At 58.1% G+C, this 11,326-nt stretch overlaps 1 protein-coding gene across 2 annotated transcripts in view; it reads left to right on the top strand.

Moving 5' to 3' along the window:
• The first annotated feature begins 2,903 nt into the window (after positions 1–2,903).
• The window catches only part of Lama5 (laminin subunit alpha 5), a 46,199-nt gene continuing 37,776 nt past the window's right edge, over positions 2,904–11,326 (top strand). For both annotated transcript variants that reach the window (XM_050153058.1, XM_050153057.1), the window contains exons 1-2: positions 2,904–3,302; positions 7,227–7,379. In XM_050153058.1, the coding sequence (XP_050009015.1) occupies positions 2,982–3,302; positions 7,227–7,379 (474 nt within the window). In that variant the 5' untranslated portion in view covers positions 2,904–2,981. The remainder of the gene's footprint in view (positions 3,303–7,226; positions 7,380–11,326) is intronic.

Genomic DNA, 11,326 nt, shown 5'->3' with positions numbered 1-11,326 from the left:
CAGAGGCCAGATGCTGTCCTTTGGGTTTACGACATCCTGATGTCAGCTTCTCGGGGCTGTGATTCTTTTTGGCATCTGCCCAACCTGAATCTTTGGAGGACAGAGCTGGATCTTGCTGACAGCAGCTGCCAGAGTCAGCCCTGCTGCTGGCTCCTGGCTGCCCGCCATGGGCAGGGATAGAGGTTCCCCCACTGGCTCCCTGAAAGGGCCTCAGAGCAGCCCTGAGAAAGGGAATGTGGCTTCCATACTGGTTTTTCTCCAAAGCCTGTCCCTGTGGAGGCACAGAACTGGACCCTCTTTTCAGCTGTGAGGTGGTGAGAGTCAACTCTCTGGGAAGGTATGACAGCCAGCCGAAGATGGACCCCAGTGACACGCTTGAGTGTAAACAAGGGGCACCCTCTTGTCCTCTGGGTGATTCCCCAGGGGCTCCCATGGTGGGCGTCTGGAGCTGAGGCAGATGACCCATTGTCTGGCTGTTTCCAACAGCTGTCCCCAGGTTGGGTGGCTCAGGGGCTGATGTGTGCCCCTAGGGTGTCATTGGAATAGGACAAATACTTCTTCCTCCACAAGCTGCAGCTGACCCCTCTGCTTCCCCCCCCCCCCCAGCCCGGGTCTCTCAAGGCCAGCTTCCTTCAGGCCAGACAGGCACCCTCTTCTGTAGGTGCTCGACAGAACCCTCTGGTGATGTCTGGGCTGACAGGAGAAAGGGGTCAGCCCTGGGGACTGGTGCCCAAAAAGGCACGCCTGAGGACAGAAGTAACTGATTTCATTCCTTCTCTCTTTAAAAGTTCAAACTATTGACTGCCTCCATCCATGAGGAAGAAAATTGACTGGGTTGCTTATGATTTAGAGGAAATTGAAGATCCTGGCCCACTGGGACCCGGTCAGGAGGGAATGGGGGCAGGTGTGAGTAGAGAGGGGAGTGGGCCGAGGAAACCACCTCGTGGGATATCTCCTCCTGCTCCGTTCCCCAGCTCCAGCTCCAGCTGCTCCCTCCTGGCGCAGGCACACCAGCTGCTACAGGGTAGGGGTAGAGTGTGGATACCTTGCCAGTCCTGTACCACAGTGCCCTGTGCCCACATCACCCGCCCCGCTCTGCCGGCCACCAGTTGCTCTCGGGGCAGCTGTCTGCTGGGAAGTAGCTAGCTTGGGGTTAACCCTCCGGTTGCTGGCTGCTGGGCTGAGTCAGCACATTCTCAGGCATCTGCCCCTCTCTTCCACTGGTCAGTCTTCTGGGACCAGTCCCAAGTACATCTGGCCTGGCCACTAGGGGGCTCAGAGGAGTCTTGGCACAACCTTTGCCCTTTAGCTCCTCAAGAAATCCACGTGAAGTCAGCAGGCTATCAAGCCCGGTGGGCAGACACTTTAATACTTTATCTTTCAGCCTCAGGCTGTTTGGACCCCCAGTTGTCAAAGGGAATAGGGGTTGGAACAGCTTCCTGATGAGCATGGTGGGGCCTCCAGGCAGCAGGAGGGTGGGGCCGGCCCTCTGGGAACCTGCTACTGACCCAGCTGTGCCTCACACGGGGCCATAAATCTGCTCCTGAGCCTACTCTACCGAATTCCAGATTCCTCCCGGTCTCCCGCCCTCCCTGGACCAGCCCCTCCCCCACACCAAGCCTTTACAGCAAAGGGAAGCCGCTGTCTAGCCCTCCCCCAGGTGGGAAACTGAGAGGGAGGTTGTAGAAGAATTCTGGGGAAGAAAAGGTGGAAGGATCCAGGGAGGCCAGCTTGTCTCAGTCGAATTGACCTGTTTTCAACGGAGGCAGGGAGCCACCCAGCCCCTTGGGGTTTAAGATTTGTAGGAGGCTGGGGACAGCCAGAAAGACGTGAGGGTGGTGCAACCTTTCCTAACAACTACGGGTCAGGACCCGGCCAGGACACTACATCAGGAACCCACTCGGACCCTTGGGACATTATCCAGAATCCCAGGAAGATGGGAGCCCTACCCCCAAAGTGGCCTGGCGAGGAGACTAGGGGGAGCTGCTAGCCCTGCTGCTGTATCCCACTCCTACCCGCTTGGGACTTTCCTGGAGATGCGTTTGGCCCTAGGATCCAAGGGGAGACGACCCAGAGGCTGTGGCTGAAGTGAGGTCCACAATTATCTAAGCCTCTACGGCCCTTGATTCTTGCAGCATGGACTCAGCCTGGCAGATCAAATGGAGCCCACTGTACCCCCCAAACACAGGACCTAGAGGCACAGCTTGCTTAAAAAAAAAAAAAAAAGATTGGTAACCAAAGTCTCAGACTGGCACCTACAGGGCAATGAGCGTCCCTGGAAATGCCCTATGGGCGGGCACCTGTGTCATTCATCCGCTCCTGTCCTGATCGATTCCTTATTGCAGAGGATTTTTAGCCAATACGGGTAGAGGGGCTAAATCTGCCCCGACAATGGAGGAAGCTGGGGTCCCCCCCCCGTCTAGTCTTTTCCCGACCGTTTGCAGATCATATCCCCTCTGAGCCCCCACCCACGGCCACGCACAGTTTATACAAACACCAACAGAGAAGGAAGAAACAGGATAGGGCAATGGGGAGGCGCCAGGTGGCTGAGACCTGTTTGAAGTTAGGGAAACAAAATGGGAGCCTCTGGGCGGGTAGAGGCAGGCCCGTATTGCTGGGGTTCCGAGCATCCAGGTTAAAGACAAGTTGGGGGGGTCTTCCTAAGGATCGAAGCCTCGACCTGGGAGAGAGGAAAAGCTCAGTAGCTTCAAGTTCCCACGGTCTGGCCGGGGGGCCAGCAGGTGCCCCTTCCGGGACGCTGGTCTGGCCGGGGTCCGAAGGGTTAAGGTCCCCAGGCCGCCCCCTCCCTCGTGCCCTTCCCCAACCCCCTCCTCGGGGCACAGGACTCGGGCGCCAGGGCGGGCCGAGGCGGGGCCTGACGTCCTCGGACAGGCGGAGTCAGCCGGGCCGGCCGCTCCAAACTAGACTCGCTGGGCTCCTGCGGCGCGCGCTGTCCCTAGAGCCGCTGCCCCAGCAGGAAGATGGCGAAGCGCGGAGGGCGGCTGTGCGCGGGGTGCGCACCGCGCGCCTGTGGCCCCCGGAGCCCCGCGCTGCCTCCGCCGCCGCTCCTCCTGCTGCTGCTGGCTGGGCTGGCGCTGCGGGGCGAGGCGCGGACTCCCGGAGGCGATGGCTTCAGCCTGCACCCGCCCTACTTCAACCTGGCGGAGGGCGCCCGCATCACCGCGTCCGCGACCTGCGGCGAGGAGGCCCCGGCGCGCAGTGCCTCACGCCCCACCGAGGACCTCTATTGCAAGTTGGTTGGGGGTCCGGTGGCCGGCGGGGATCCCAACCAGACCATCCAGGTGAGCACGGGGCGGAGGAGCTGGTTACACCATCCTGCGGTTCCTACTCCAGATCCTGAACCCAGCCGACTCCTAGGGCTCCCCGAGCCGGGTGTGTGTGTGTGTGTGGAGTCTAAGTACCGACTCTCCCATCAGGACTCCCGGTCCCACGTTTTCATGGATCAAGAAGGACGCCTATCGCAGCCACCGAAACTCGTGCAGAAACTGCACGTGCCTCGGGAAGAGCCAATGAAGTGTCCGGGTCGCGGACCAAGGGCCCTAGGGACCGGTGAAGCTTGGGTGTGGGGGTTGACCTAGGCAGGAGGGGACCGGTGAGCAGTCCCTGGCGGCCCTGAGTCCCGGATCCCTGAGTGGGCGGGACTTGGCCAGGGTGCCCGCTGACTGTGAGGAGGGGGCGGGAGCTCCTTCTTCTCCCGGGACAGGCTGGAACCTGTTGGTCGCCCGGATGGGGACGACGGAATGAGCGCGGAAGCCGCGCCGGCGCCCTTTCTTCGGGTGTTGGGTCTTACTGTCCCAGCCAAGAGCTGAAGCTTCTCTGCTTGAGATCTGGGAACTCCGGAGGGCGATGGGAGAGCGCAGGCAGGCAAAGCTTTAACTGAGCGGGAACACCTGTGGGCCATCAGGGGCAGCCCCCTGCCCGGCAGGTGCTAGTCGTTGGGCTTCAGTCTCCCAGGAGATAGGATTCTGTGCCTAGAGACTCCCCGGAGGCCCGGCGTTCATGCTGAACCTGCAGGTGGGCTAAGTAGTCCCTTTGCAGGACCCCTGCCTCACTTTAGGATGTTAGGAGAGTTCGGAGCCCTAAGGGCCTAGTAAGTTTAGCTGCCTGCCCTCTAGGGACCTACTTCCACCTTCCTGGAAGGAGGCTGAGGAGGCGGGAAGTAGATGGAAATAAGATCGTCGGGGTGGAGAAAGGGGAGAAATGAAGGAGCTTACTTCTGTTGACTGCTTACCTGACCACCAACCTCCGTGCTGTCCACTAAGCCCACCCTTGAGCCTCCAAGGTGTGTGGGAGGGGAGCTGAGAAGGGCCAGGCTCCCCCATGCTCTGGCTTCTAAGTCTGAGAGTAAGAACGTGTGTGGGCCATCAGAGGCAGGGAAACTGAGGCCTGGAAAATTACAAACACCTGTTTTTTTGAAACCGTTTGAGTCAGCAGGAGCTATCTGAGGTGAACAGTTGGAAGAGGGGGTTCCTCTTGGCCTGTGTGGTCCCCTGGGTATAGTGTCAGGGAGCTGGGTCTCAAGAGGGGGCCCAGTCGGGACCCAGAGGGACTAACAGGGCTCCCTGGAATGAGAACTGAAGTCCATGTCTACACCCCACATGGCGGTTCCTGGCTCTACCTGTGCACAGGGCCTTCTCAAGGGGCTCCTGGCTTGGATGGAGGTGATTACCTCCGCATAGTGGTAAAGGTCCAGCCAGGTGGTCAGAGGTTGAGCCCCTCTCTGGCGCACCTCCTTGGTGAGAAAGTAAAACCGCTGCTTTGCCAAGGGCCCACTTTCTAAGGGGTTAGCCTGAACACCAACCTCACAGCATGGCCCCAGGGAGTCAGGGACTCTATGACAAGAAGAGGGACTGGGCATCCCAGGTAGGAGCCTGAGTGACTCCCACAGGGCCTCTGGGCAAGGTGGGGTGTGGGTTGGCATTCCTACCCTTCTAGGGTTAGGTGGGCATCAGAAAAACTCTGCTGGCCTCCACTCAGGGCAATTGGTGACTCACTGGAAGGGAAATTCCTAATCAGCCCCTATGCTTCCTAGTTCTGTTCCTGGCAGGACCCTCTGCAGCAGAGGGGTGAAGGAAGCCTGGTTTCCAAGCCCTGTCTGCTCTCAGCCAGAGGTCAGCGGGGGAAGTCCAGCTACCAAGGGTGCTTGTGGCTTGCTGCTCAGTAAATAGCTGGTTGGGAACTCTCAGTGCGACTTCCTGACTCTCGAGACCCTCTCTACTGCCTAAACTTCTGGGAGACTGGAGACCCACCTGCATCCTTGAGCCTGGGCCTGTCTTCTGGAGTCCATGTGATCTGGACGACAGGAAGCCTCTCTATGAGGCCTGCCCACCCCATCCTGCTTGGTACCCACGGGGGCAGGGTCCTATCGGTGAATCCCTTGGTCCCCTGTTCCATCCTGTGGCTCTGAGAGCAGTTAGGGGATCATTGGTGAGGTTGACAGACAGGCTCACCATAGTCCTGGCTCCTCTATGAGGCAACTGTGGGTGGCGGAGTACAAAGGTGTGTCCAAGACCAAAGAGCTCTGGGCCCCAGTGGGACCATCCAGATAGTTGGTGTGGGAGGATAAATACAGTAGGCAGTGTCTGGCAGGGGGCAGGCCAGCTTCTTGGGTGGTCTAGAACAATGCCTTGAGGTTGACATCTAAACCAAGATCAGAACAGCAAGTGCCAACGCCCCTAAGGCTGCCAGGCAGGAGCTCCCCAGAGGTCAACACCTGGGGTTCTGGGAGCCACACAAAGGTGGAAGTCCAGAGCTAGCTGGACTTGGGTTGGGGCTGGAGGCTCTGTTGCCACTGAGACCTCCGAATTGGGGCAGGCTTCTTCTGAAAGAAGTCCTGTACCCCATGCTCAGTCTGGGAGGAGTGGGGTCACTTTCTGGGCCACCATCAGTGTCCAGGGCTGCCTTTGTGTAGGACAGGTCTGGTTTCCCTGTGGAGTTGGGGGGTGGAGGGGGTTCTCCTGGCCTGGAGCCATGGCACCTCCCCTCACCTACCAGGACAGCAGGTTAGGACTTTGCTGGGACTTCCTAGCAGGTGGCTGGGCTGTGACTGAAGCAGCTGCCAGGCCCTGTGTGTGATCTGCTCATGGCAGTGGCAACATTATCCCTACCCTGCAGATGAGAACACTGAGGCTCCCAGGGCATCTTGACTTGGCTTTGTCCCAGACCTCAGACGCAGCAGTTGGGAGCCCCAGGTCTCTCCTGCCACTGCCCACATCTTTGCATTCTGCCAGAGCACCCCCCCCCCACAAGATGCAGACAGCTTAACTCCTTTCTGGAGACCCAGCCTAGAAATACTGGACATGCTGGGGTGGGGCCTTCAGGCACAGGTGGGGGGGGGCATCTGACTCCCCCATGAACCCTCTTCCCCAGATGATTCCTCTTCCTAATAGCTCTTTCTTTCTTACTCTTACACACACGCGTGTACACACACACACAGACTCACACAGACACATACACAAACCCGCATATGCACGCGCGCACACACACACACACACGGACCACATGCACATGTGCACAGACACACACACATGTGCACACACAGGTGCACACAGGCACACACATACAGATACATACATACATATACCACAGACACACACTATCCCTTTGTGGGATTCCTTGCAGGGAGAGTGGTAGTGTGGTTGTCGGTAGGGGTGAAGGGTGTCTCACCTGCTCTCATCTCTCTTGCTCTTTGACTGAGTCAATCCCCCAGAGCCTTTCCCCTAGCCAGCCCTCGGCCAGAGCATACTCCTTTTACCCGGAATGCCTCTGACGCTGCCTTCCCATGGAGGCTTGCCTTGATTTTCCTCACCTAAAGCAGGTGTCTCCTCACACTCTGGTTTTCGGGCTGGAGAGATGGCTCAATGGTTGAAGAGCACTGACTGCTCTTCCAGAGGACCTGGGTTCAATTCCCAGCACCCACAAGGCAGCTCACAACTGTCTGTGTCTCCAGTTCCAAGGGACCTGACACCCTCACACCAATGCACATAAAAATAAAATTAAATAAATTTTTTTTGGGGGGGAGAAACTGGTTTTCCTGTAATGTGAGCCATACCTCCTGAACTGATTTAGTAACTGAAAGTTGAGGATGGGAAGGTTGAGGACTGAGACCAGTTTGGGAGACCCAGGGTTCCAATGGCAGGATGGTGGGTCTAGAGGAGAGAAGGGTGCTTAGCCCTTCTTGGTCACCTGGCCATCTTCTCCTGCAGGGCCAGTACTGTGACATCTGTACAGCTGCCAACAGCAACAAGGCACACCCTGTGAGCAACGCGATCGATGGCACCGAGCGCTGGTGGCAGAGCCCACCCCTGTCCCGTGGCCTGGAGTACAATGAGGTCAACGTCACGCTGGACCTGGGCCAGGTAGGGTTCATTTTTGTCTGTGCCTCTCCAGCCACCAAGCTCGCCTTGGGCACAAGACAATGGGATTGGTGAGGTCATCATCCGGGGAGGCAGAACCTGGAACAGGGCTGCTGGGAGCAGGGCCAGCACCGGCAGAGGGGACTGAAAGGGGCACCGGCAAAGGGCACGCCAGAGTTGGTGCTGGCGGGGCACAGGAAGGCCTGGCAGCCCTGCCTTAGGGCCCCTCGTGCCCTCTGCTTTTTGCCCTCTGTCGCCTTGGTGTTTACTCTAAGGAATTCCTGATGGAGATGGGAGGGGCACAGGAATGTGGAGGGAGCCTGGTAGAAGTGGACATTCCTGAGATACCTGTGTGGTGGTGACCACCTTTAGGTCAGAGGGTCAGTGACTGAACCCAGGCTGGCCACTCTGAACCCTCATAGGCCTCCAGGCTCCTATGTGGGCAGGAGGGTAGATCAGGCAGTTTCTCAGCGATGAGCAAGCTACCCTGAGGTGAACAGGACCTGGGGACTCTGGTGTCACTCCAGGACTGGCTCACACTCACAAAACTCTGTTCTGGAATCCTGGCTTATGGGAGTACTGGCCATATTGAGGCTCCCTGGGACCTAGGTAAGGGTATGTAGATGAATTAGGCTTGGTGGGCTTGGGGCCGGGGCCGGCTATGGATTTCATCCTACAGACTTGCCATCCTTCCAGTCCACAGCTGGCCTCTGCTTCTTCCTGGGTCTCTGTGCCTGCTGCAGCCTGAGGTGTGGGCAGAGTAAGGTGTCATCACAGACGGGCTGAGGGACAGGCCTGGACAGCAGGTCCCTGCTTCCCCACTTGGTATCCCATGACAGGCACCTGGAGAGCAGAGCGGGTCTCAGCGAGTAGTCTAGAACCTCACAGAACCCGGATTCTCAATCGTGTTCCGGCAGCCAGTGTGGAGAAGGAGGGAAAGGAGGAGGCGGCCACCCCACCCAGGGCTGTCTGGTTTGGTTTCCCTTATCTCCCAGCTTTTCCACCATCTGAATCCCTGTACCCTGGAGCCTCGGGGTGTCAGAAGCTCTTTGAACCCAAAGCCACCTCTTTGGCACAGCAGTGGGGCACCCATGAGAGGGTGTGTATGTGGATTATCACTTGCTAGGGGCAACAAGGGGTGCTCAGGTCATTCTCTTCCTCCCAGCCCTGCCTGGCTGGGTCTAAGGAGGCAGGGGTGAGGTAGTGTGGGGACAGGGGCCCTATCTCCATGGCAACCCAGAGCAGGTGGGCACTATGCCCAAGTGCAGTGTGGGAGTGAAGGAGGGCAGTGGACTAGGCTACCTCCAGGGCCCAGAGCCACCTCTTAGCCTCGTTCTCACCTCTGTCCATTGGGCTTGGGTTGTTCCCAAGCTGGGAGAGAGCTTCAGGTGTGGTGGCATCTTATCTCTCTCTGCCTCAGTTTTACCAGGAAAGGAAACCCAGTCCAGCTATGTTTGAGAAGAGGCCACTACCAGCCTTCCCTGTCTGCTTTCTTTGTCCTCTCCAGCCCTTGTCACTGCTGGCCCAGTGACTGCCAGCCATGGTTAGGGGCAGGAAGCTCTGGGATTGGGGCAGGCAGACCAACTCCAGCCCTTCATGGGGGAGTTCTTCCTGGGTCTGTGCTGCAGGTCTGGGAGGTCCTTCAAGGCGCTAGCCCTGGGCTGGGGCTCCTTCAGGAAGCATTAGGAAGCGCCTGGCCAGCGGCCTTTGTTCTGGTGAAAGCGGATGCCCTGGGAAGAGGTGGGGGTGGCTGGCAGGGAGCCCTACAGGCCTGGGGAGGGCGGCCTGGGCTGCTAGGCTGCCCTGGATCTTATGTCCAAGGCTGGCACTGGGCTTGGAAGGCTGGTCCTTATGACACCTGTCTGGGAGCAGCCAGGGCATTTGGACTGGACACCTAGGAGAGACTGGGCTTTTATTGGAGGCAAGAAAGAGGATGTTTTCTGCTGGGGAGGGTCGGGAAGAGGTTCCAGTTTCTTGAGTCCTAGCCTGACTTCCAAGGGTTGAAGGGAGCTCTTATATCTCCTTGTATCCTCTGAAGGTTTCTGGGGCCCAGTAGTCAGGTTGCTGTTCCCATCTTCCTCTTTCCAGAGTCAGACCTGGTGCCAGGGAACCGGACTCAGGCCTCATGGCAGCCCCTCAGCAGGCAGGGATGAGTCGGCTGGCCCAGGCCTGTGTCCTCTTTCCCTGTCCCCAGTCTGCAAACCTGGCGTCTTGGCAGTAGCCCCTCCCACCTGTGTTGTCAGCTTGAAGGAAGAGGTGAGGAGTGTCAGGCCTCCTGATGGACGGGGGGCTTTGTCCTCTCTTGGTAGTGTGGGGACTACTCAGGTGCCAGCCCCAAAGGCCTGAGCTTCAGGACTCTCTGGATGTACCAGGTTCAGGGCAAAGAGTATGCAAAGACATTGAGGCCTCTTAGGATAAGTACCGAGCTGGTTGGACCTAAGGCTAAAAATGTTGGTTAAAGTCAAATTAGGCCAGGAAGAGGGGCCTGCGCCCCAGGGATGGCTGTGTTACTGGATCTTGCCCCCGCCCCAGGTTTTCTTCTCTGACTTGAAGAACAAGAAGGCCAGCCCCAGGCGTGGTGGCTCAGTGACACCTAGACATACCGCAGGCCTGCGCAAATTGCTTGCCTCAAGCTGTCTGGGTTGAGGGCTCTGTGGCCAGGCTTGCTAGTCTCTGGCTGCTAGCGGTCATGGAAGCTTCTGGCATGGCTCCCTGGGCCTGGCTGGGCGCACAGCCATGTGGCCAATGTCCTGAGACCAGTTGGGTTGCCCAGGGAAGTGGCAGGAAGTATAGCTGTGGCCAGGCTTAAGTTACAGAGTCCAAGGGCCAGGACAGGTGCAGGGCTGTGCCCACCTGACCCCTTTAGCTGGACTCCCGGGGTAGGAGAGGAGGGGTCCTGCAGGCATGTTCTCAAGTCCCGAGTTGGGGCCCCCTTCTTTCCTCTCTGGAAGTTGCTTCATACTCACCCCACCTACCCCTCCCCTCCCTCTAATCCCTCTCTCTCTCTCTCTCTCTCTCTCTCTCTCTCTCCCTCCCTCCCTCTCTCTCTCTCTCTCTGTCTTCTCTTTCCATCTCCTTCCACCTCTCCCCTCCCCTTCTTCTCTGCTACCTCCCCCTCCTTTTCTTCCCCCTCCTCTACCTCCCTCCTCTTCCCCTCTCTTTCCTCTTCTCACTCCCCTAGCTCAGGAGAGGTCTCAGCCCCAGGGACCGCAGGTACCCTGGTTGTCCCTTTGATGCCACCCTGGCTCTGTGTCCACATACCACTGTCCCTCACCCACATCATCCCTTGCTCACTCTGTGTGAAGTGTGTGCACCTCCCACGCCACTCTCTCTGACTGTCCCCGTGCCTTGGCGGCCCCCAAAGGTTTCCTGTTTTCTGTGTTTTTAAACAAACTCTGCTGCCCTGGCCTCTAGTTGTTGCCGCACCTCTCAGAGGAGACTAAACTGTTTGGTTTTCAGCTGTGGGGGGTCCTCTTGGGATCAACTACGTCCTCTGCCCCTCTAGGTGACCTTCTGGCCTGACCTGGCTGGGTGCTGGAGAGGAGGGGCAGGGAGCTTTGGCCACGTGGGGTGTTCAGGGTCCAGGAGCCCAGCCCAGCCCCCTGCTGCTATGCAGGATCTTAGCTCCACTTAGCGGGGACCCCCTAGTTGACAGCCTCCTATCCCCTGCAGCGCTGCTCATCCCTGCTGGTTCCTTTACAGTTTTCCTGCTGTGCTTAGGACATCCCTGTGGATTGGGCAGATGATTCTGTTCTGGGTGTATAGTGTGGTTTTCGTTCTTGTAATTTTTATGAAACTGTATGTTGTCATGTAGTCCAGGCTGGTCTTGAACTTGCTACATTACTGAGGATGACCTTGAATGCCTTGTCTCGACCTCCCAAGTGCTAAATTACAGGCGTGTGCCACACCATACCTTAGACTTCTATCCCACGCTTTCGTGAATTATCTGG

Source organism: Alexandromys fortis, unplaced genomic scaffold (assembly GCF_014885135.2).
Source record: "Alexandromys fortis isolate MF-2015 unplaced genomic scaffold, M_Fortis_MF-2015_v1.1 scaffold_81, whole genome shotgun sequence".
NCBI lineage: Eukaryota > Metazoa > Chordata > Mammalia > Rodentia > Cricetidae > Alexandromys > Alexandromys fortis.
This window is presented reverse-complemented; position numbering and strand designations above follow the sequence as displayed.